Source organism: Hyperolius riggenbachi, chromosome 11 (assembly GCF_040937935.1).
Source record: "Hyperolius riggenbachi isolate aHypRig1 chromosome 11, aHypRig1.pri, whole genome shotgun sequence".
Classification (NCBI taxonomy): domain Eukaryota; kingdom Metazoa; phylum Chordata; class Amphibia; order Anura; family Hyperoliidae; genus Hyperolius; species Hyperolius riggenbachi.
Window position 1 is genome coordinate 85876969 of NC_090656.1, and position 22905 is coordinate 85899873.

The 22905-nt window shown below is 43.1% G+C and overlaps 1 protein-coding gene across 2 annotated transcripts in view; it reads right to left on the minus strand.

Moving 5' to 3' along the window:
• Positions 1-22905, minus strand: part of LOC137538372 (phosphofurin acidic cluster sorting protein 1-like) — a 113606-nt gene that overhangs the window by 50717 nt on the left and 39984 nt on the right. The window contains exons 4-14 of one of the 2 annotated variants that reach the window (XM_068260494.1): positions 22552-22677; positions 17966-18110; positions 16921-17012; positions 15838-15918; positions 13888-13947; positions 11734-11888; positions 9947-10040; positions 7672-7734; positions 7089-7159; positions 6870-6990; positions 184-285 (exon numbers count right to left, since the gene is read on the minus strand). In XM_068260494.1, coding sequence (XP_068116595.1) covers positions 184-285; positions 6870-6990; positions 7089-7159; positions 7672-7734; positions 9947-10040; positions 11734-11888; positions 13888-13947; positions 15838-15918; positions 16921-17012; positions 17966-18110; positions 22552-22677 — 1110 coding nt within the window. Of the gene's footprint in view, positions 1-183; positions 286-6869; positions 6991-7088; positions 7184-7671; positions 7735-9946; positions 10041-11733; positions 11889-13887; positions 13948-15837; positions 15919-16920; positions 17013-17965; positions 18111-22551; positions 22678-22905 lie in introns of both variants that reach the window. The other variant, XM_068260493.1, reaches the window with a different exon arrangement.

Genomic DNA, 22905 nt, shown 5'->3' on the forward strand with positions numbered 1-22905 from the left:
AGCCAGGACGCCGGCGTGGGACCTCCCGACCAGCACTGGGCTGGAGAAAGCCCCTGGTGAGTACAACTTTCTTTTTTTGGGTGAGCTCGGAGTCCCTTTAAGAGCATCTTACCAATAAGCCCTGAGGTGAAATCATGCCCAGTTTGACAGAAAGCTAATGCTATGTATTAAAGCCATCCTCACCTGTCCCTGCCAATCAGATGTCTGCACAATAGTAATGGTTTCTGGAAGAGAAGGATCTGAGAGATTTTGGTTTAACTGATCAAGTAATACCTTCCGTGGAACCTAAGAGAAGAAAAGAATACCATAATCAGAAATGTAATTATAAAACTTTATAAACCCTTAATTTCTGACTCAAAATCACTACAAATATAGAGATATGTGTCCTGTCATATACTATTAACCACTTTCGGATTTCCCAGACGCATAACTACGCCCCTATTGACTTAATTAGCGGATCAGGGGCGTTCCGCTATTGTGCTGTGCGGGCGCGATCGCGCGCGTGCACGCGCGCGCTCCCGCGCTCCCGCCCGCGGGTGCGCGCCCCCGTGCGTGCACGTGCACCAGCTTCATTTATTTCTGGGTGGGATTGATGAATGGGAGTAATTACTCCCATCACCAATCAGATGCCTGTAACCATGAATGAGCACTGCTATAAGCCAATAGCAGTGCTCATTCATTTGTGAGGTTTACAAACAATGTTGCCAGCACTTAAGAAGATACAGTTACCTTGTAATCACTCCTGAGAGGATTACAAGGTAACTGGATCTTCTTTTCTTGTAGTCTGACTGCCACCTAGAGGATTTTATAAATATACCAGGACTTATAAATAAATATACCAGGACTATATACCCCTGATCAACCCTGATTAACCCTGATCAACCCTGATCTAATCCTAGCCTCCCTTGCTTTTTTTTTATGGTTGGAAATATAGAAATAGTGTATCTTTTCATTTTTTTCTCTTTTTTCTTTTTAAAATGCATAGAGAATAACATTATTACTAAAATAAAATATCACCCTTGAAAAGCCTAATTTGTGGCGAAAAAAACAACCTATAGATCATTCACATGTGATGAGTAGCAATAAAGTTATCAGTGAATGAATGGGAGGAGCGCTGAAATGTAAAAGTTGTTTTGGTTTTAAGGGAAGAAAACCTGTGATCCTGAAGTGGTTAAACTAACAAGTCTCCTTGTCTCATCTTAAAGTGGACCCAAATTATTATGGACTATTTTCTAAATTATAATAATAAATAGCAGCCTTTTTTTCAGGTGCATGATGACAAATGTAAAATATTTTACATTTATTGGAGGAACCCCTCCCTTCCTTTCATATTGCCGGGACAGAATGCGTCAGACTGGTCGAGGAGATAAAAAACAAAAAACAAAACACAGGCTGCTACGGATGATGTCACAGGGGAGGTGATCTCGGCTTGTGTGAGATTTCACATAGACAAAGCCCCTGTGAGGGAGGGTAGTGAATGACAAACAAACCCATGATCTAAAACCTCCTACTAAGCTCAGAAGTAATGGCTGCCACCTGTATAATCCTAGTTATGAAAAGAGAAGGGTGAAAAGCATGCACTGAAACGCTCATAGGCTTGAAGGAGTGTTTATTTATCTTTGTATGTGTCAGAGTGGTGCAACTAAATATTTTTAATTAAAAAGAATGTTTGGTTTGGGTCCGCTTTAACTAGTCCAGATTTGTTGTTAAAGCGGTATCGTCACCATAAAAATCAAATTTCAACAGCAACTGGTCTGAGTGCATTAAGTGATAATGATGCTAATCCTGCATTCAAAACTTGCTAAACTTTTTCTGCTGTTATGATTTGGAGTGATCATATACCATAGGAGCACTGGCTCTTTAGTAGTCGGTGCCAAAGAATTACATGCTGGGGGTTCTTTTTATCTAGGATATATTCCTCCTCTTCCCTTTATTTCCCTGTCTGCTTCTTATTTGAAACCTGATCCCCTACTCACTTGTGTTTACAAGCAAGGCTGAGGTGACTCAGTGATTGGAGCAGACAAGAAAAAAAGACAAGGGCAGAAATGACATCACGAGTTAGCCTTTACTGTGGGCAAAAAACATGGCCCCCACCAGGAACAGAATTCTCGTCAGTTACTATATAACATTCACTGAAATCAAAATGTGGACAGTACAATACATGTGTTATGTAAGTAGATCAAGTATTTATCTACTTATATATGTGTTTTTTCCCTGAAATAGTATGGCTGATCCTACTGCTTTAAGGTTCACGAATGGTATCTCCTGGTGGTATGGACATTGTGGTGAGAACACATACATACAAGCAAGCCGCTAACATAGCACCTCTTTATGTTGGCTTCTAGGTATACACTAGGGATGCTCAATGAGATGCAAATTCTTCTGAAATTATGAAAATGTATGGAGTTTGAAAATGGATACATTTGAACCAAGGTTTAAATTGATTGGTCCAGTTTAAAACTGCATATATTTGGATAAAAATTTGCATCAACTTGGAAGAATTTGCATATCTTTGATTATCCCTAGTATACACTTAAGGCTCGTACACACGTCGGATTTTCGCAAACGACCCGTCGTTTGGACATCCAATCGACCTGTACAGTCTGTCGTTCAGCTGATAAGACTGGACTTGAGCGATCCGCCAAGCGTCCAAACGACGGGTCGTTTGCGAACAGCCGACGTGTGTATGTAGCTTTACACACACAGCTGCAGATTAGAGAGTTTCTCATTAATCTTACTTAAAATTCCACTGACTACTACGCAGATTCAGCAATGTTTCTTAATGTTGTCTTGCCTTTCTGTTGTGCATCTCCTATTGTATGACTGTATTTTATCTGCATTACCCTTTGTGTCATGTTACTGTCTCTATACTTTATTGTATCACTTTAATTGTGCCACAGGATATGCTGGTACTGTATAAATCTGTGATAAAAATAATATTAACGGCAGAGCCACAGCAGGAAGTCAAGACACAGTGATGAGCTACACAGAATCTTCAACAAGCACAAAGCTTATAAAAATAGCCATTCTTCAAAGACTACTGCAGCCAGAGCAGCCCTAACCACAGGGAGATGTGGGCTGGATGGCTCTAGCAGTACTTCTGGATTGTATGTAGGAGGACCGATCAAACAGATTACATATCTTAATATTAGTCTGCTAGTAGTGGGGGGGGGGGGGGGGGGGGAAGCACACACATTACATACAATGTTATTGTGACTTCTTTACCACATATCAAACCAAAGAAATTAACTATAAAAAGGACATATGAGGCAAACGCTTAATCTATTTTTATTGACCTGGGGGCTTTCTTCCAGCTTCTAGCAATCATTTCAGTCCCTCATCGCAGCTCCTTGGTGTCCTGCTGTCTGTCCATAAAGATCCCCAACCCTGTGCCCCACGTCACCAGGGGCACACTGCGCCAGATAACGTGGACACGCCTGTGTGTGCGCAGAAGCGCCGGCAATCTTTACAGGCGGTCAGCAGGACACTAAGGAGGACCGGAGCTGCGGCAAGGGACTGAAATGACTGCTGGAGGCAAGCCCCAGGTCAGTAAAAATAGATTAAGGGCTCGTTCCCACTATCGCGAATCTGCATGCGTCCAACGCATGCAGATCCGCACATGTAATGCAAGTGGATGGGCCTGTTTCCACTGTAGCGTTGTTGAGGTGCGTTTTTTTCAGCGGTAAAAAAACGCACAAAAGAGCCAACGATTTCGCCTGCGTCGGGAATCCGTGCGAATCGCCGCTAATGTATTTAATAGTAAAAACGCATGCGTTTGTTACATGCGTTTTTACCCGCGATTTCGCACCTTTTTTAATTTTATTTTGCCCTGGCAGTGTCATGGTTAATTTCGCATGGCACCCTGCCATGCGAAATCGCATGCGAAATCGCGGGTAAAAACGCATGCGGAAACGCATCCGCATGCGTTTTTACAAGCGTCGGAATGCGGCCGAAATCGCGTCGCAACAGTGGGAACGAGCCCTAAGAGCTCACATCGTATGTCCTGTAAGGCTGGGCTTACACTGGCAGATAACTTGTAGGTTTTAACTGATCAGTTGTTCTGCACTCGCTCTCAGTTGCTGTGCATTTTCATCTGCTTTTCTATATATTGGTTCCACAAAGAACAAAAAAAATAAAATAAAATGCATGCAGCAGTGCATTGTGAAAAAGCTTTTTTCGTTGTAACGCTTAGATGTAAACTGACCCATCAGGAAACATGGAAAATGCGTTGTCAGATGCATTTTAGCTGACAGTTAGGGCCCTTTAACACTTAAAGCGGAACACATAGTTTCACTTACCTGGGGCTTCCCTAAGCCCCCAGCAGCCGCCCTGTCCCGCGCCGGTCCTGCCCGAGCCGCCGTTCTCCCGCCGCCAGCTCCGTTCTGTGCCGTAGACTTCTAAGTCGACGCCAGCGCAGTCCTGCCACGCGTATCTTGTCATCGCGTCCCCCTCTGCAATAACGATAGTTACCTGCGCGGTAGGGTTTTTTTTTTTTTTTTTTTACAGTGCTTTTCTAAGCGCTTTTGCAGAGCGATTGTTTTTTTTTTTTTTAACTTCCTGATGTTAGTCAGGAAGTGAACTCTTTGACCCGGGAAAAGAATAAATACAATGTATTTATTCTTAAAAAAGTGCTCGAGAAATCGCAAGCTTTTTCAAGCATTTTGCGATTTCCCTATACCTGTCATTATAGGCAAATTGCCCGGAAAAATGGTACAGGCAGCGCTTTGGTGAGCGGATTGTAAAGGAACGACTCAGATGTGAACACTCTCATAGGGAATCATTGCACAAACGCTTTTAGGGCAATTTAAAAAAAAAACGAAAGCGCCCTTAGTGTGAACAAGCCTTAACAGTGTGTGTTCACAGGGTAATAAGTAGTGATGATTAATAAGATGTTCATTTCAACCTAAAATTTTATGTTAATTTTATGCAGCTTGAAAATGGACCAAGAAGAAGAAATTCTGGGACTGGAGGAAGCCCCAGGTAAGTAACAGATTCCATTTTTTTGACTGCTCAGGGTCCATTTAACCACTTGAGGACCGCGGTCTCAAACTACCCTAAAGACCAGGCCGCTTTTAGCAAAATAGGCCACTGCAGCTTTAAGCCCCCACTGCAGGGCTGCACAAGTCAGCACACAAGTGATCCCCCCCCCCCCTTTTCTCCCCACCAATAGAGCTTCCTGTTGGTGGGGTCTGATCGCTCCCCCCAATGTTTTTTTTTTTGTGTGCAAATATTGGTTTCTTTATTTTTTAAATAAAAACGCATATTTTTTGTTAATTTTGTAACCCTCCCTCAGCCTATGACAGCCGATCACTTGTTTGCCTCCCAGGGAAACAGCCGTATCACACGGCTGTCCCCAGTACAGCGCTGCCTTAGATCGCAGCGCTGTACAGACTCATTATCTCCGAGTGTCGATCGCCACTGGGTGGTTGAAGGCGGAGCAGAGCTCCGTCATCAGCGCAGGGATGTGCGTGCATCGGCACGCGTGCTCTCCCCAGCAATCCAGGCCATTCACGCCAATCGGCGTGAAGTGGTCCTGGAGCTGCCGCCGCATTCATCCCATTTGGCGTGGATAGGTCGGCAAGCAGTTAACATAGTAGTGACCACGCAAATGAAGTATCACAGTCGAGATACTTCACAGCATCGACCGGTATTTAAAGAGACTCCGTAACAAAAATTGCATCCTGTTTTTTAACATCCTACAAGTTCAAAAAGCTATTCTAATGTGTTCTGGCTTACTGCAGCACTTTATACTATCACTGTCTCTGTAATAAATCAGCTTATCTTTCCCCTGTCAGACTTGTCAGCCTGTGTCTGGAAGGCTGCCAAGTTCTTTAGTTTTGTAGTTCTGCTATGAACTCCCCCTTGCAGGCCCCTCTCTGCACACTGCCTGTGTGTTATTTAGATTAGAGCAGCTTCTCTCTTCTCTCTTATCTTTTACAAGCTGGATAAATTTCCTCTGAGCTGGCTGGGCTTTCACATACTGAGGAATTACAGACAAGGGCAAAGCTGTTTGCAGGAAGAAAAGAGCAGCCTGAAACTTCAGTGCATGGGGGAAAGAAACACACAAATGATCTCTTGAGATTCAAAAGGAAGGCTGTATACAGCCTACTTGTGTATGGATGTATTTTCTATGTGTGGACATACTGTACATCAACCTACTTCCTGTTTTGGTGGCCATTTTGTTTGTTTATAAACAAACTTTTTAAAACTGTTTTTAACCACTTTTAATGCGGCGAGGAGCGGCGAAATTGTGACAGAGGGTAATAGGAGATGTCCCCTAACGCACTGGAATGTTTACTTTTGTGCGATTTTAACAATACAGATTCTCTTTAAAGGAGTTTGCGTTGCTATGGACACAATGGGCATAACTAAGTAAGGCACACTAGGCTGCAAGGAGTGAGTGTAGCATGAATAGCAGCTGCTGATTGCTTTTTAACACGCACTGAGCTCATATGTGAATTTAACCCAGTAAGAGTTAACGTCTGGAAAAAATAGCCTTCCCATGTTTAACATACCCAACATATTCAAACTGTAGCATATTTTCTGTACAACTGTAAGGCAGGGAACACACTTGACAGTTTTCGTACGCGTTTTCTGCACAGAAAAACTGAGAACTCAGGTTAATCAATGTGCTAGTTCACACTTACTGTGTTGTTCGCACACAGAAAAAAAAAATGACATTCTGCATGATGACTCTGCACATTTTGGCAGTTTTCTCTATCAATTACATCAGCTGCTGTTAAAAAACGCGCGCATTTGCCTGCATGGAAACCCACTTGGTGTGCAGAAAAAGTATGCAGAAAAACGCGTGCGGAAAACTGAAAGTCAAGTGTGTTCCCTGCCTAAGACCTGGTCAGCATGACACATACCTGTAAACTCTGGGCTACCTCTGCTCCTCTCTCACTCTCTGTACTCTGAGCTCGCTCTGATATCACTTTGTTGGTAGGTTTCTCTTTTACAGAGACACTTCTCTTACTCTGTGGTGTCAAGCTGGAAATAGAGCAATGTTGAGAATAATGTGAAATGCTCTATAGTAACGTACAGTAATAAGCACTTCAGCCTGAAAGAAGCAAGAAATGACAGCTCACCTTGGACTCTTTACGGGTTTTGTCTTTTCAGGCACTGGAAAACTAAGCGTTTCAGAGAGGGTGTCTGCATCCTGTGAAATATCCAAAGAGACATCCTGTAAAGAGAATTGTGTTTCATGAATTAACACATGCACTTAAACCTAAGGCTGGCCAAACATATGTTAGGTGTGGTAAAAGATCGAGATCTACCAGATATCGATCCTTTACCTACTTGCCATGTAGCCAAGCAGAGAGCTTATATTCCTCTCCCTACAGCAAGCTTTGAACCCGCCTGGGCTCCGCTAAGTTTTGCTCCCGCTCGAACTCTTGCTGCAATCGATTTTTGTTTTTAAATGCAACAGAGAAGTATGATGCACCCCCAAGGACGACTCATAGCAAAGTGCCACCTCCAATTCACAGACCATTCAAGAACAAAATAAAGACAAAAAAGTGGAGGGCACATTTCAATACAAGTTCACTAATACTTGTGTGGTTTTAATGCAGCCATACAGGTCCTTCTGAACTAGCTTCGATTCTGCATTAGGAAAACGCAAAATGAAAGTAGTATGGAAATTGCAAGAAGTGCTATCCTGTCTAATAGTACCTGGCTCTCTGTGTCCATGGACTCTTCACGGTGAGATGCTTTTACTTCAACCGACAGATCCCCCTAAAATACAGATATGAAGTTCTTTACAGTAAAGCATACCTCTTTCAAGCTCCCCTGTTATTCCTGTAGACATTAATTTGTTTGAGCAACAAATGGTGCAGATTTATGGTCTTTATGAGTGTGCAACAAGTTAAAGGCTACTTGAAGTGCCTGGCATCGTGCTGATCTCTTTGTCATCAGAAGTGCCTTGGTCATAATCCCGAAACAAGCATGTGACTAATCCAGTCAGACTTCAGTCAGACTGTCAGAGCATCTGATAAGCATGCTTGTTCAGGGTCTATTGCCAAAACTATTAAGGGCCCATTCACACTTGAAAGCGCAAGTTTTGTGTGAGTGATTTTTCAGCGGAAAAATAAAAAAAATCACTGAACACTGCAACGATTTTTCCGCAATTGCGTTTAGCGCTTCTATAGCACTGAAACGCAATCGCCAGGAAATCACCTGAAAATGGTGCAGGCGACGCCTTTGAGTTTCACGATTTTGGGCGATTTGCGCAAAATTGCCCAAGTAAGAATGGGCCCATAGGGTTTCATTACACTAGCGGTTACAAGTAGTCCCTGGTTAACAAATGAGATAAGGACCGTGCCCATTTTTAACCCGAATCCATGCTCTTTTGTCCCCCTCTGTTCTCCCTATGCCTGTTGTCTCCCTCTGTGTCACCTCATCGCCCCGTATTATCTCTATTCTCCCTGTGCCTCTTTTGACCCCCTCTAGGTCCCCGTGTCACATCGACACCCTGTCCTAGCTAGGTATAGGTGCCCCAGAATAGGTATCCAGCCATAGGTGCCCACTATATAGGTTAGCAAGGTACAGGTGCCCCCAGTATAAGTAGCAAGCTATATGTGCCCCAGTACAGATAGCCAGGTACAGATGCCATAGTGTAGGCAGAGAGCTATAGGTGCTCCAGTATAGATAGCCAGGTACAGGTGGTGCCCCAGTGTAGGTAGCAAGCTATAGGTGCCCCAGAATAGATTAGCCAGGTGCAGGTTTTACCCCAGAATAGATTAGCCAGGTGAAGGTGGTGCCACAGAATAGTCAGGTACAGGTGGTGCCCCAGTGTAGTTAGCAAGCCAATAGGTGCCCCAGTATAATCTTACGTAGCCTGTTCCCGCGCAGACTCCTCTTGCGGGGCTCTCCTCCTCTCGCTGCATCTCCCTGCTATGGTTACTTCTGGCAGCAACTCACTGACGTCATAAGAGGCTGCCGGGTAACCATGGCAACAGGACGCGAGGCGGCGACAGAGAGAGCCCAGCGATAGGAGTCCACACAGGAATGGGGCTAAGTAAGTTGCTGCGCCCGTGCCGCCGAGCCTGCCCTGCCGGACAATGATTCTCCTAGGGGCGAGATCCGCCATTTCATCTGCGGCCCCTAGGGGACCCCCTGACAGCTGCCAATGTACCCCCAGGGGCCCCAGGTTAAGAACCACTAAATTAGTCCAACACTTTGATTAGATGGACCCAATGCAGTGTTGGCCTGGATCTATTGTCACAGACCCTAAAAGACATGGTCTGACAATAGGAGCTGAGGCAAATGCTCCTCTGTTGGACCGTGTCCAGCAGAGAAGCAGAAAGGATTAACACCTCCTTCTTGTATATAATCTGGGCTTTGTATTTTGATTGGGGACGTCTGACGTGTATTTTGTCCTGAACCCCACTATTGAATGTGTAAAGTTCCCCACACACTTAGGGCCCGTTTCCACTTGTGCAGTGCGGATTCGTCACGGAAACCGCATTAACGAATTAGCATGTGGATGCAAATTCGTTAGAGTTTGTATGAGAATTTTACTGCAAATTCGCATACGATTTCACATGTTTGTATGTATGCGCATTTAACCATGTCAGTGCCTGTGTGCTTTTTACATTGGGTTTATGCGAAATCGTACGCAAATTCACATAGAAATTCGCATAGTGAAACTGCATGAAAATTTCCTATTAAATACATTGTATGCCAATCGCCTAGCAGCGTGCAAATTCTGATGATCTGCCATGCAGAATTTTTCCTGCACACAAAACCGCAAAGAAATCCTGAGAAGTGGAAACAGCCCCATCCACTTGTATTGCCTATGCAAATTCGTATGCGGGAAACGCATGCAAATTCGTGAAAGTGGAAATGGGCCTTAAAAGCTCTATAGAAATAAACTACACATACATATTTACATATGCATCTCTTTCCATTATGTTGGAATATTACAATATTTGTGGATTGTACTCACTGGACTGTTGATATCTCTTCCTTGACTCCCTTTGCTGTTTAGGCTGCCAATTTCAGTCTGGGAGCTAGACTGGGAAACTCCTTCAAAAAATGGTCTAAATAGTTAAAACAGAGACAGTACATGAAAAAGAAGGATTAAGATCAGAGCCTCGCTTGTGGCAGCATTGCTTGAATTCACTGGCATTTGTAATGCATTATGGGAGGACTACTAAGTGATTTTCTAATAAATAGGGACACCATTACACACCATTATTTATTTATACATATTTCAGCTGTCATTCGGTTAGTTGTAGTATAGGGACTTGTAGTTTTAGGATTCTTCAGGGCACAGTTTACATACACTGTAGTGTTACATACATACTGTACATACAAAGGAACTTCTTGATTATTGCTTATTTGAAAGCGCAAAGGATAGCCGATACGGACCTATCCTGCATTGGCGACTGTTTTGCTAGTAACTTTATAAAACCGGTCAATGAAACGAATTAGCAGATAAGTGCTGTATATTAACTGCCTTATATTTAAGTGTGGTGATCAGCCAAGAAGATCGCATTTGGTTAGTTGCAGTATAGGGACTGAAAAACAGGATTTTAAAACCAACAGCTTTAGTATACACAACTATAAAAATAAATAAAATTAACAATATAATCACCAAACCTACAGCCGAGGCAAAGTGACTTTTTCATAAAAAACACCCAACCAACAGACATGATGGTTTAACATTAATTGTAAGGCCACAACACCCTTTAATATGAGGTACATCTTGCTCTAATGTGGCAAATTCCTTCATTTTGATAAAGAACACGTGATTCTCACTGGTGCCTGATGTGAGCACAAGATTACAGTCACGCCTTTCAAACGCCTCACACCAATTCTGTAGACTCCCTGCAGAAAGGAGATAAGCAGCACGCTGGAAAACCCCACTTATGGATCCTGATTAAGAATGGTGTTCGGCAGCAACTAGGACATGGATTCCCTTCTAAAATACATTGGGCTCTATTCACAATCACACATGCGGTAAGAGAATCTTTACCGCTGTATTACCACCAGTGATAATTTACGCATTTTTTTCACATTCACTAAAAATTTTCCGCATGTGAGAACAACGCGTAAAAAAAAAAAATTGGGGAAACATGCGTAATTACATAGTAAACATGCGGAAACCATGCATATATTAAAAAAAAAAAAAAAAAAAAAAAAAAAAAAAACACACACACTTTTCAAAACAACCAGCAAACACAGCGCTCAAGGCTCCAGACTCCATTTAAGTCAATGGGAAGCAAAAAAATATCACCAAGTACTAGTAGGTGATATAAAAATCAATAGTTAAAATGATGTGCCCTTTTTGTTCGTGAATTTTTGTTTTTTATGGGAATTACCGACTTTTACTGCACTTTTTACGCATGCGGGTAAACAATGCGTACAATTTAACGCATGCGTAACCATGCGTGAAATTTTGTGAATGCCAAGATGGTCTTATTTCAGTCGGGAACTTACCGCAAGTGTATTTCCACAAGTGGAAAAAGGATTGTGAATAGAGCCCATTGTGGCTTAGCTACATCTGAAAAAGGATACTCAAGGTAGGGGCTGTCACATGGCCACCACATGACCACTCTTTAAAAATTCTTCAGACTACTTTAGAAGTAAAAAAAAACAATACATAACTCTTTAATGAAAAATAAAAGATTTAAAAGCTCAACAGCAACCCAATCTGGAGAAACATTTCATGTTAAAACAAACAAAGTAGAGCAAAGAGAAAAGAAAGGCAGCACAGGGCAGGGACTGTACCTCAGCTTTGGTTTGGGGGTGCTTAGAACACTTTCACTTTCCTCCAGCTCTGGGCAGCTGTCACTGGGGTTAAACATCTCCAGACTGTCATACAAATCATCCAGATCTTCCTCTCTAATCTCATCACGAGACACATGATCCAGGCCAAATCCAACCTGCAAAACAGAAACAATTAGCTTAATCAGAGATAGAGGTATGTATGTATGTATGTATGTATCTATATCTATATATCTATCTATAGTGACTTTCAGTAACAAAACAGATAGAAGTGATAAAATAATCAGCATGCATTTTATTGTGAAGTATAGCAACGACTAAAGCTTGGTTCATGCTTGAGCCTGTAAACAGTCCAATTCACGGCATGGACCACAACAGACATGTCAAAGGATCCGCTGAAACCTGTGCACAACATGTCCTTTATGTTCCGTCACCCCGATGGACTCCAGACACAAAGTCCAAACCTCCATGACTTTTCCAGACACTGGACTGAAGTCATGATAGCAATTCTATTAGGATAGGTCTGATGCAATGGACATATCTGAACATGGATCCGGTGGAAGTTCCATTTCTTTGGATGTTGACGTGTGTGTACTTTTACAGTCTATGTCAATGAACACCTTAATGTGAGCAGAGCCTTATACTGAAAATAATATTACGAAGTACCGTAGTTTAAAAAGGAGGCAGTGGTGGACTTACCTCCCCATTGAGGACTCACTATTTCAATATTAGATAAAAACTACACTTACACTTTCACTCTGACAATGTTGCACCATGCTTCACGGGTCTATAGCCTGCTACCTCAGGCAGTAAAAAGGGAGACACTGTTTCCAAATGAAAAAGCCAGGCACCTCTAATGTTAGTCTGTGGCAGCAATGACCATACAAAGAGGCCTTAGAGACAAGTGGTGCCCTAATTTAGGCTGCAAATAAGAAAGCTAATTTAGAGAAGATCAGCCCTCACCTTCTCTGCCAAAGAAATGGGTTTGCCTTATAGGGCACGGCTAAGCTCAACTCCGTGCGTTTTAGGGCTGGTTTACACGGACGCTTGGCAGCGTTTACCGCCAAGCGTTCGGGACTCGTTGGCTAAACGCTCCCATTCAAGTGAATGGGAGTGATTGGCATCGCGCGGTTACCATCGATTGCACAAACGCGGCGTTCCGATCCCGATTTAATGCGACGTTTCGGCCGGCCCTAGAAGCAGCATGCGGCGTCCAGGGCTGGCTAGCCACCGCGGCTTCATGTCCCCCTGTGGGGACGAGAAACGCTGATCGCGACGCAAAGCCGACAATCGCCATGCCGCTGCCCCCGAACTAGACATCACATGACGCCGTGGCTTCCCAGCCACCTTAACGTCCCCTGTCGTCCGTCTGAACCAGCCCTTAGGATTCTCCAGGCACAGTGTAGTGTTACATCATAGCTCCCAACTGTCCCTCTTTTGGAGCCATGTCCCTCTGTCCCTTTTTTCCTCCTCATTTGTACCACTCTTTCAGGACTTTGTCCCTCTTTCTATGTAAATATATATATTTCTCTACTAAAAATGTGTTTTATTGACTCTAAACTTTATTCCCATTCTTTAAATTGATATATTACTAATTTTAAAATGTTAATATGATGTAAAATAAACCAGGATAGAAAGGAGCAGTGGCGTTTCAATTATAAAACAACATTTTTCTTATGAAATCTTTATGGTTTGTGTGACTAGGGGTGTGATGGGGGCGTGATCATGGGTGTGACGGGGCATGCTTAGGTGTGGCAGGGGTGTGGCTTAAGTGTCCCAACTTTTTAAGAAGAGAAAGAGGGAGGTATGTTACATATATACAAGGACCTTCTTGATTATTGCTTATTTGAAAGCAGCAAGGATAGCAGATACGGACCTATCCTGCATTGGCGACTGTTTCGCTAGTAAATTTATAAAACGTGTCAATGAAACCAATTGGCAGAAAAGTGCTGTATATTAACAGCCTTATATTTAAGTGTAGTGATCAGCCAAGAAGATCACCACTTCTGTTTTATCACCAATTTCAGGTTGGACAAGCAAGGACAAGCTCAGATCTGACTATTGAACCTACTCTTAAACTTTCTTAAAGGGAATGGTGGGTACATTTCACAAACTCTTCACTCCATAGCATTTCCATAAAAGAGAATGTAAACTTACCTCCTCAGAGACTTTAAACCTGTTCAGGAGAGACTTCAACTTCTGCTTAATGTTTGGCTGCTGTAGTTAAAAAAAGCAATAGAAAAAGTTAAAAAACACAAAAACTAAAAATGAAACATGTCAGAAGAATATGGAGGCTGCTACCTTTATTCCCTTTAAAAAGGGGCCAACCTGCATGCCTGAGGATGATGGAATCTGAATGCATGAGGGGAATGGAATCAAAGTATATGATCCACACTCCTAAGCCTCTCTTACACACACACACACACCTGAGGAAACTTGGCTGAGGTGGCTTATAACAACTGCCTCTGCCAAGAATCCAGCATGTGCACAGCGATCCCCCCCTCATTGCAAGTGCAATGAAATATTCGCATATCATTGATCATCCCTATTTGACAGAGATTCAGTCAGCACTGTGCTCCTCAATTGACTGCCATGTGACGTCACTCCCGAGTGACTCTGTCGGCCCTCTACCTCCCCCCTCCACACACACACACACACACACACACACACACACACACACACACACACACACACACACACACACACACACACACACACACACACACACACACACACACACACACACACACACACACACACACACACACACACACACACACACACACGTAAAAGGGACAGACCAGCAATGTGACCCGAGGAATCAAGTTGTTAGTTATTCTAGATTAGCTATTCAGAAAATATGAATCGCATATACACAATGTCTGACAAGCTTGTGCAATGACTTGAGCACTTGTCTGTGTGCAATAACTGCATAATACGCACAGCAAAACGTAGCAGCGTGTTTGTGAGCTGCTCTTTAACAGCAGCCTTGAGAAATACCTGCTCTGCTACAAACTACGGTATCTTTCTCACAGAAATCAAAGGAAACAGTTCACAGTGCAGACTGCAACACAAAAAAATGGGGGAAAAAAAAAAAAAAAACTACCGCACATGTGGCTGACAGCAGAACCCCTCCATTCAACTTCCCGGGAAGCCTGGCCCTTAAAAGCAGAGCTCAATCGCCAACAGCATTTTTAAAAGGAAATAAGTAAATAGCACTTTCCTTAAGATTCTCATTTAGGGTTCTTTTAATAAAGCAGAATTAAAAAAAAATCCCACATATATTACGCAGCCACATTTAGCTATTGAAAGGCCTATTTGCAAAGGCAATGTGAATTTTGCTCTGTCCCTACATTTTGACTACGCAGTCCTTGCTCAGCCTGCCAATCCCCATTCAAAACAGTACTGTGACCGTAAAAAAAAAAAAAAAAAAAAAGTTCAACTTCCCTGGGACATCTACCAGCCTTCGCCGACGTCCTGTGCCGGTACTCTACGTTCCTACAGTTCTCGCCGCGGCTCGCTTCCGGTTTTTGCGACTTTAATGTTGCAAACACCTGAGCCTGTGTGGCCCTGGCCACGTGCGTCCTCACTCCTGCTGACATCGTCAGGAGCTCCCTGCACAGGCGCAGTAGTTTTTTTTGGAAGGTTACAGTACTCCTTTAAGCAACACTGCCTCATTCTATGAGTTGTAAGAAATAGCGGTGATGAAAGCTATCTGTGTAAAGCCTTGTACAAACGCTAAACTAAACAAAGCAGAGGTGGCTTGTTGGGGCCATCTCTCCCGACACTCTAGTGTGTACAGCTCTGACCACCCAATGAGGTACCGAAAGATTCAGGGCGTTGGATCATCTCATTCAAGCACACTGTCTCCCTACCTTACCCTGTCCAAAGCCACTCACACATGTGCCGTGCAGTCATCCCTCCCCCTCCCCACTTCCATAGCAATAGCAAGCGCTGCTCAGCTGTAGACTAGCGATGCAAATGTACATTAGGAAATGTAAGACTTACAGGTTTTGAATTCTCTGGATAATGAGCTTCTAGATAAAAGAACCTTACAACAGTAAGCAAAAATAAAATTAAAAAAAAAATAAAAATTGAAAATCTCACTCTTGTTATTGCTGATGATGCTGGGATTTTCCTGCGAGTTTTTTTCACCTTTCGGACATCTTCATCTTCGTAGTCAAAATCCTGCAAAAACCCAACTCTGGTTTAATACCCAAAGAAATTGTCAGCTGCTGCAGATACTTGCGTTTTTCAAAAACCCAATTAATAAGCATTAGGAAAAATGTATGCATTAGAAACTGTCAGAGACTAGGTATAGAAGGGAGAAAGGCAAAGGTCTTTTCGATCCATTTTATTAAATGGGGTGAAAACGTAAACCCCTGCCATAGGTGGGGATGTCTAACTACCAGGGCCGGATTTAGGCGCCTGACTGTGGTACTCTGCTGCTAGCTGCCTGTGCAGCAGCCACCTTGCTCTCTGTGCACGTTTGCATTGTGGCCAGCCGCTAGACTTAGGCAGCTTTGGAGACGGAAAGGAAGAGGAAGCTTCTGCACTGGACATGAGCAGAGAAATAAGTGACACTGATGGCTGCTGCAGTGTGAAAGCAAGCTGGCTACCTATACTGAAGGGGGGCGGCTGTTGACAGTGGCCTTGGGCGGTAAAGAGTACAAATCCGGCCCTGCTAACTACCTTGTGGGTGGTAGCTTGGTAGGCATGCCGAGAACCAGAACTGCAAGTAATCCTTTGTCCTCAATAGCCTTACCGACATGCATAAGCCCAAGTAGTTTGCAGCTGTTCTCCATACAGCACATGTAAAGCCAAGAATAGCACTAACTCCGTTGCACATAGCTGGTCAGCAGACCATACCTACCTCATCCTTCCGCTGCTGAGGTTAACTCTTTAGGGCCAGCACTACAGCTTATCTTCCTGTCCACTTTGTGCTGTAAAGCATTTAATCCTAACACCTTCCACACTGTATGTATAAAAGCCATGTTAACCTCTCATCTCCCTGAAGAAAAGAATATACTTTAACTCTTTCATTTCACCCTTTCATAAACAGGGAGGTGGGGGGGCAGCAAAGTTTTGCAAATGTCAAAGTTAAATGCTGCAAAAATGTTTTTGATGCATTGCAAACAATTCCTAACCATAATAAAAGATAAAAAAGTGTGTATGAAAAATACACCTTACCTGTCCATGAAGTGGGTCATCACTTCCCTCCTGCTCTGAAGAGAAACTTTCATCTTCATCTTCTGAATAATTTTCAATATCTGGGGAACGATCTGTGAACATAATGGGTTTACATTCAATATACATATAAAACATAACCAGCTGTAGGACCTGTGATTGCAATTTGGCAAACTGCAATAGTTCCTGTGGGTTCACCTTCATCCACTTAATCACCGGCAATTCCAAAGCACAGCTAAAATCGCTGTATATTTTAAGGTGTGTAAACACCTCTTGACTTATGTCATCTGTCAGGGATCAGGACCCAATCCCCTACGGCGACATTGCTGGCCGACCTGTACAGAGGCGTTTCAGCTATGTAGCTGACTACGCGTTCTTTTGCTATGCAGGGGAGGGGCAAATGGACGACAGAGCAGCACATACGTGACGTCACACAGCAGGCGGGGGAGCGGCGCAGACAATGCGATTGGCAGTCGCAGGGGTGAGATGATCCCCAGGGCGGAGCACTTGTGGGTTGACAGCCGCTGTACACTAGCCCATCGGCTGAGGCAGTCGTTATCAGCCGCCTCGTCAGACGGGTGTACGAGCCTTTAGATAGCCGATTGTATCTTATATTTACATAATAAAATGTGTTAGTCAACACACTGGAGATAAATGTATTTTTTTAAGCTGCATATATTTGCAAGCCTTGCCAGTGCCAACCACTCAGGATTTAGAGCAGGTCTGTAAAATGAGGGTTATATGTGGGTTGTCACACAACACATCTACAAAAGGGATGCTTCTTTTTTAGAAAACAAAAGCCAGGGCAACGTGGATTTCTTGCAAAACTTTACTGCAGAAATGTGCAAAGGATGGCAATTGTGTAGACCCCATTTCAGCAATCATAACTGGTTTTATACAAGCCAGCAGAGTGCAGCAAAGTCAACAACCCTCACTTTACTTAGAAAATCAATTGGCTAGTTAATTTACTAAAATTAAATCAACATCTGAATGAAAAATGTGAATCTAACAATAAATAAAAAAAAAATTGAGAAATGATGTACAGTACCAGACAGCTTGGCTTTTGGCCCTTCATGATCGATAGGCTGACTCGAGAGAGAGTGGATGTTTATCTCAGCAACAGGGAAGGAAACATCCTTGACATGGCTATGAAGAGACAAAACAAGACCGCTCTCACTGGGAAACTGCAGGACCTGAGATAAACAAGATAATGCAGAAGTTAGAGAACAAGAAGCAGAAGGCAGAGATTTATAATTTAATCCTTAGGGAGGAAAAAAAAAAAGGTCCAAGGGCTGGAACCCACTAGAGCGCTTTTTTGAGCATTTAGGATGCAGTTTAAAATCGCTAGAGGTTTCCCTAAACCAGGGGTGTCAAACTCAATACAAAGTGGGCCAAAATTGTACACTGGGACCTAGTCGCAGGCCAACCTCAATGTCTTCTGGTCACCTTCCTCCCTTATAAAAGTTCTCTAGTGGTCCTCCCTCCCTTATACAGTTCCCTGGTGTCTAGTGAACCCCAACCTCCCCTATACAGTTCCCTACTGTTTAGTGCTTTCCACTACCTCCCCATATGGCTTCCCTGGTGTTTTAGGACTTTACCTCCAAAATAGCTTCCCTGGTGGTCTAGAGTGGGCCAAACATAATGCAAAGTGGGAAAATCACTTCAGGGCCAAATTTAATGGCTCTAGGGACCAAATCTGGCCCATGGGCCGGAGTTTGTCATGTATGCGATAAACGCTCTGCCAGTGTAAATAAATGTAACAAATTCTACAGTAGCGATTGAGATTAGCAAAATCGTAACCGCAGGACATGCAGCATTTTAGGAGCATTTGCGCTTCAATATATAGTTTATAAGCGCTGGCAAATTTCTCACAAATCACAAAAAATAGCGATTTGCGTGCGATTTTATAATATATATATATATATATATATATATATATATATATATATATATATATATATATATATATATATATATTTATATTAAATTTGAAAGGACCAATCAGAATTAAAATCGCTAATCGCTATCACAATCGCTGACAAAAAGCTTACACTTTTTAAAATCGCTACAAAAATCTACAGAAAATGCTCATGAAATAGCATACAAAATGCTAATTAAAAAACGCTAGTGATCGCGCTAGCGATTTGTAGTGGGTTCCAGGCCTCAGAAGGTCTACAAAAGTTTCCATTTATTCACAACTTGGAATATAATTGGCAATGACTCAAAATGATGAATCCAGTCACAATTCATCCAATCTCAATTGAAATGACTGGAGGAAAAATTCCCAATTTTTTAGAACAGAACAGTAATTCAATGACCTTACACCAAAGCACACTAGGTCTAGAGCCAAAGTAAAATCTCTTTCAGGCCTAGTTCACATTAGAAATTGTGTGTGTGTGTGGTGTGTGTGTGTGTGTGTGTGTGTGTGTGTGTGTGTGTGTGTGTGTGTGTGTGTGTGTGTGTGTGTGTGTGTGTGTGTGTGTACGTGTGTGTACGTGTGTGTACGTGTGTGTACGTGTGTGTGTGTACGTGTGTGTGTGTGTACGTGTGTGTGTGTGTACGTGTGTGTGTGTGTGTACGTGTGTGTGTGTGTATACGTGTGTGTGTGTGTATACGTGTGTGTGTGTACATACGTGTGTGTGTGTACGTGTGTGTGTGTGTACGTGTGTGTGTACGTGTGTGTGTGTACGTGTGTACGTGTGTGTGTATACACCCAGGGCTTCTAGTGGTCCCCCTCAGACATCCTGTGCCCGCGCAGCCACTAACCGATGCTCTGGCCCCGCCTCCGGTTCACTTCTGGATTTTCAGACTTTAAAGTCTGAAAACCACGGTGCCTGCATGGCTATGTCCTCGCTCCCGCTGACGTCACCAGGAGCGTACTTTGCAGTAGCAGACCATACTGGGCCTGCGCAGTACGCTCCTGGTGACATCAGCAGGAGTGAGGACACGGCAACTCAGGCACAGTAGTTTTCAGAATTTAAAGTCTGAAATTCCAAATGTAAACAGGAGGCGAGGCCGGGCACAGGATGTCTGCGGGTGACCACTAGAAGCCCCGGGTAAGTTCAACTCATTTTCCCCCGACCCCCTACAGTATTCCTTTTAAAATACAATGTATTTATTTTAAAAAGCGCTCGCAAAATCACTTTTCAAAGCACTTTTTCAAGCGCTTTGCGATTTCCCTATACTTTGTATTGAAGCACAAACGCTCAGGAAATCGTGCAGGAGTCGCACTTGCAATTGGAAACAATACTCACATTGAGGAACATTGCTCAAACGTTTAAAAAAAATTGCCAGGGCTTTTCAAAAACACAAAGCGCTCATAGTGTGAACAAGTCCTTGCTGCTCTTTACACCTATAAAAGATCTCGGTGTCAATGAAGTCTGGAATGCAGTGACCAGGGCCGGGCCGAGGCATAGGCTGGAGAGGCTCCAGCCTCAGGGCGCAGTGTAGGAGGGGGAGCACAATTCATTCAGCTGTAATTCCTAATTGTGTATGAAGCAGAAAGAAATAAGAAAAGGGGATATCTAGCAGTGACTGCAAGCCAGATAACTAGATATTACGGTGTTGGGGAGGTTGTGGGCCCTGTGGCCCTCTTAGTCTAATAGCAATCAGTGTGTGACGGCTGAGGTAGGAGGGATGGAGGGGCGCACTTTGGTGTCTCAGCCTTGGGTGCTGGAGGACCTTGTCCCTGCTCTGGCAGTGACCCACGTGCACTTAAGAACTGTGATTAGTTTGCCAGGAATTGAGGATCATGGCTAGTGGAAAAACATTCTTAGGCCTGGAACCCACTACAAAAACGCTATCGCTAATTGCAATCGCTAGCGTTTTGTGTGAGCATTTTGTAAGCTAATTCATGAGCGTTTTTGGCAGCGATTTTAAAAAGTGCAAGGTTTTTGGCAGCGATTGTGTAGCAATTAGCATTTTTAATTCTGATTGGTCCTTTCAATTAATTTTTTTTTTTACAGTGTGCAGTTACTTCAAAACGCTAGCAAAAATCGCTCTGTATAGGTTTTGATGAGCGATTAGGCCAGCGTTTATATACTTTACATTGCAGAAATGCTAAACATGCTGCATGTCCTGCGTTTTGGGAATCGCAATCGCTCCAGTGGAATTTGGTCCATCCATTAACATTAGCTAAGTGTTTAGGGAAATCGCTAGCTGTTTGAATCGCTCCCTAAACGCTCACAAAATCGCTCTAGTGGGTTCCAGGCCTTAAACTGGTCAGGAAGGCAATGCACATCTACATGACCTGGCAGTTAGCTGCCTAGATCTAAGACCCAGATCTCATCATCTGCAAAAGGAAGTTTCTTTCCTCAATCTCCCATTGTTTCTATAACCACACACAGACAGTATGAGGGGAGTCACGGCTGTGGCCTAGCGCCTGTTTTAAAAAAGAAAAAAAAAACAAAGAAAATTAAGAAAATTCCAATTCTCCGTCAGATAATTCAGAACATTCAGAGTCCACGTTTCCTCTTACGTTTATGTTTTAAAGGCTAGACTGGGGAAGCGGATGGGAAGCTTCCTGTCCACAGTTAGGGAAGAGAGACAAGTCTCACCAGGGGTGCAGTCCTGAATGACATCCTGGGACACAAAGTATTTCAGTGATCAGGAAAAGAAACAACTTCTGGCACTAATCATATGTCCCCTCAATTTCCAAGAGTCTTTTGTTGTTTTAAGAGCAATTACATATTTAAAAACCAGTAATAAACATTCTGCCACACATTGCCTGCAGGAAACTTTGTCCCATTTATAACTGATTAAGGTGGAACTAAAGTGAAGATTTCTCTTTTGCTCCAATAGTTTAGGCACACCATAAGAACTTCTGGGAACTTCTGGGAACACAAAGTTCTTTAATAGAAATATACTGAAATGTTAGACACATTTATACTTTGCATGAAACTCATCAGTTTATTACATACTCTGTTGCAGTTTCTCAGATTGTTTCTTCACTAACTGCAGTTGAGAAAACTGCAGCAAACCTAGCAAAGACGCAAGAGTTTAATGAATTAAAATTGATGGCATAACATATCTATCTGATGGCAGCTCCTAGCATCGCTGTACTCTGAGCTGGAGGACTTGTGAGGTTTACAGATGACATTACTTTAGGACTAAAGCATGTATGGCAACTATATTGGCAATAAAGGAGTAGGAAGTCATTATAGTATGTTATACTAGACTTTGATTCCTCTTTATGATTACTTTGCAAAAGCACACTGCTGTGATGGGCATTGCAATGTTGTCTCACTGATGCAGTCTCCGTCACCAAGATACCTAGGGCTTGATTCACAAAGCGGTGCTAACCTACTTAGCACGTCTAAAGTCTTTAGACGTGCTAACCAGGGTGCTAAGTAGGTTAGCACCGAATTATCTGATTCAGAAATTCGGTGCTAACCTACTTAGCACCCTGGTTAGCACGTCTAAAGACTTTAGACGTGCTAAGTAGGTTAGCACCGCTTTGTGAATCAAGCCCCATGTGGTACAAGTGATGTGCCTCATCACACCTTAATAGAAATAAGGCAGTACAAATTGGTGTAAAGGTTTTTCCCATGGGTTCCTGAATATGTGACAGACTAGTTTATCATATTTGCCTTTTCTGCTTTACATGTTATTCCTGCATCAATATCCTTGCTGTACCTCTGCCATATTTATTACTCCAACAGCCAGGCTCTTATAACCCAGTATTGTTCGATTCTTGTATCTCTTCCGTCTCTGCAACATGACCTGCAGGCGATTGGCATTCCTCTTTAAGAAGTGTGGATACTATAGATGGAAAAAAAAAAACAGGAAACAACAAAAACATTAACATAACACTAGTGTGCTACTATCCGTTTTTCAAAAATGTGTATCAGTCTGTAACATTGATGTGTCGATTCCCCCCAGGCAGCACTATAGTACATTCACAGCTACCCCCCCCCCCCCCCCCCCCGTAGCACTACAATACATTCACAGCTACCTACCCTGCCTCCCCCATCTTGCAGCACTTCAGTA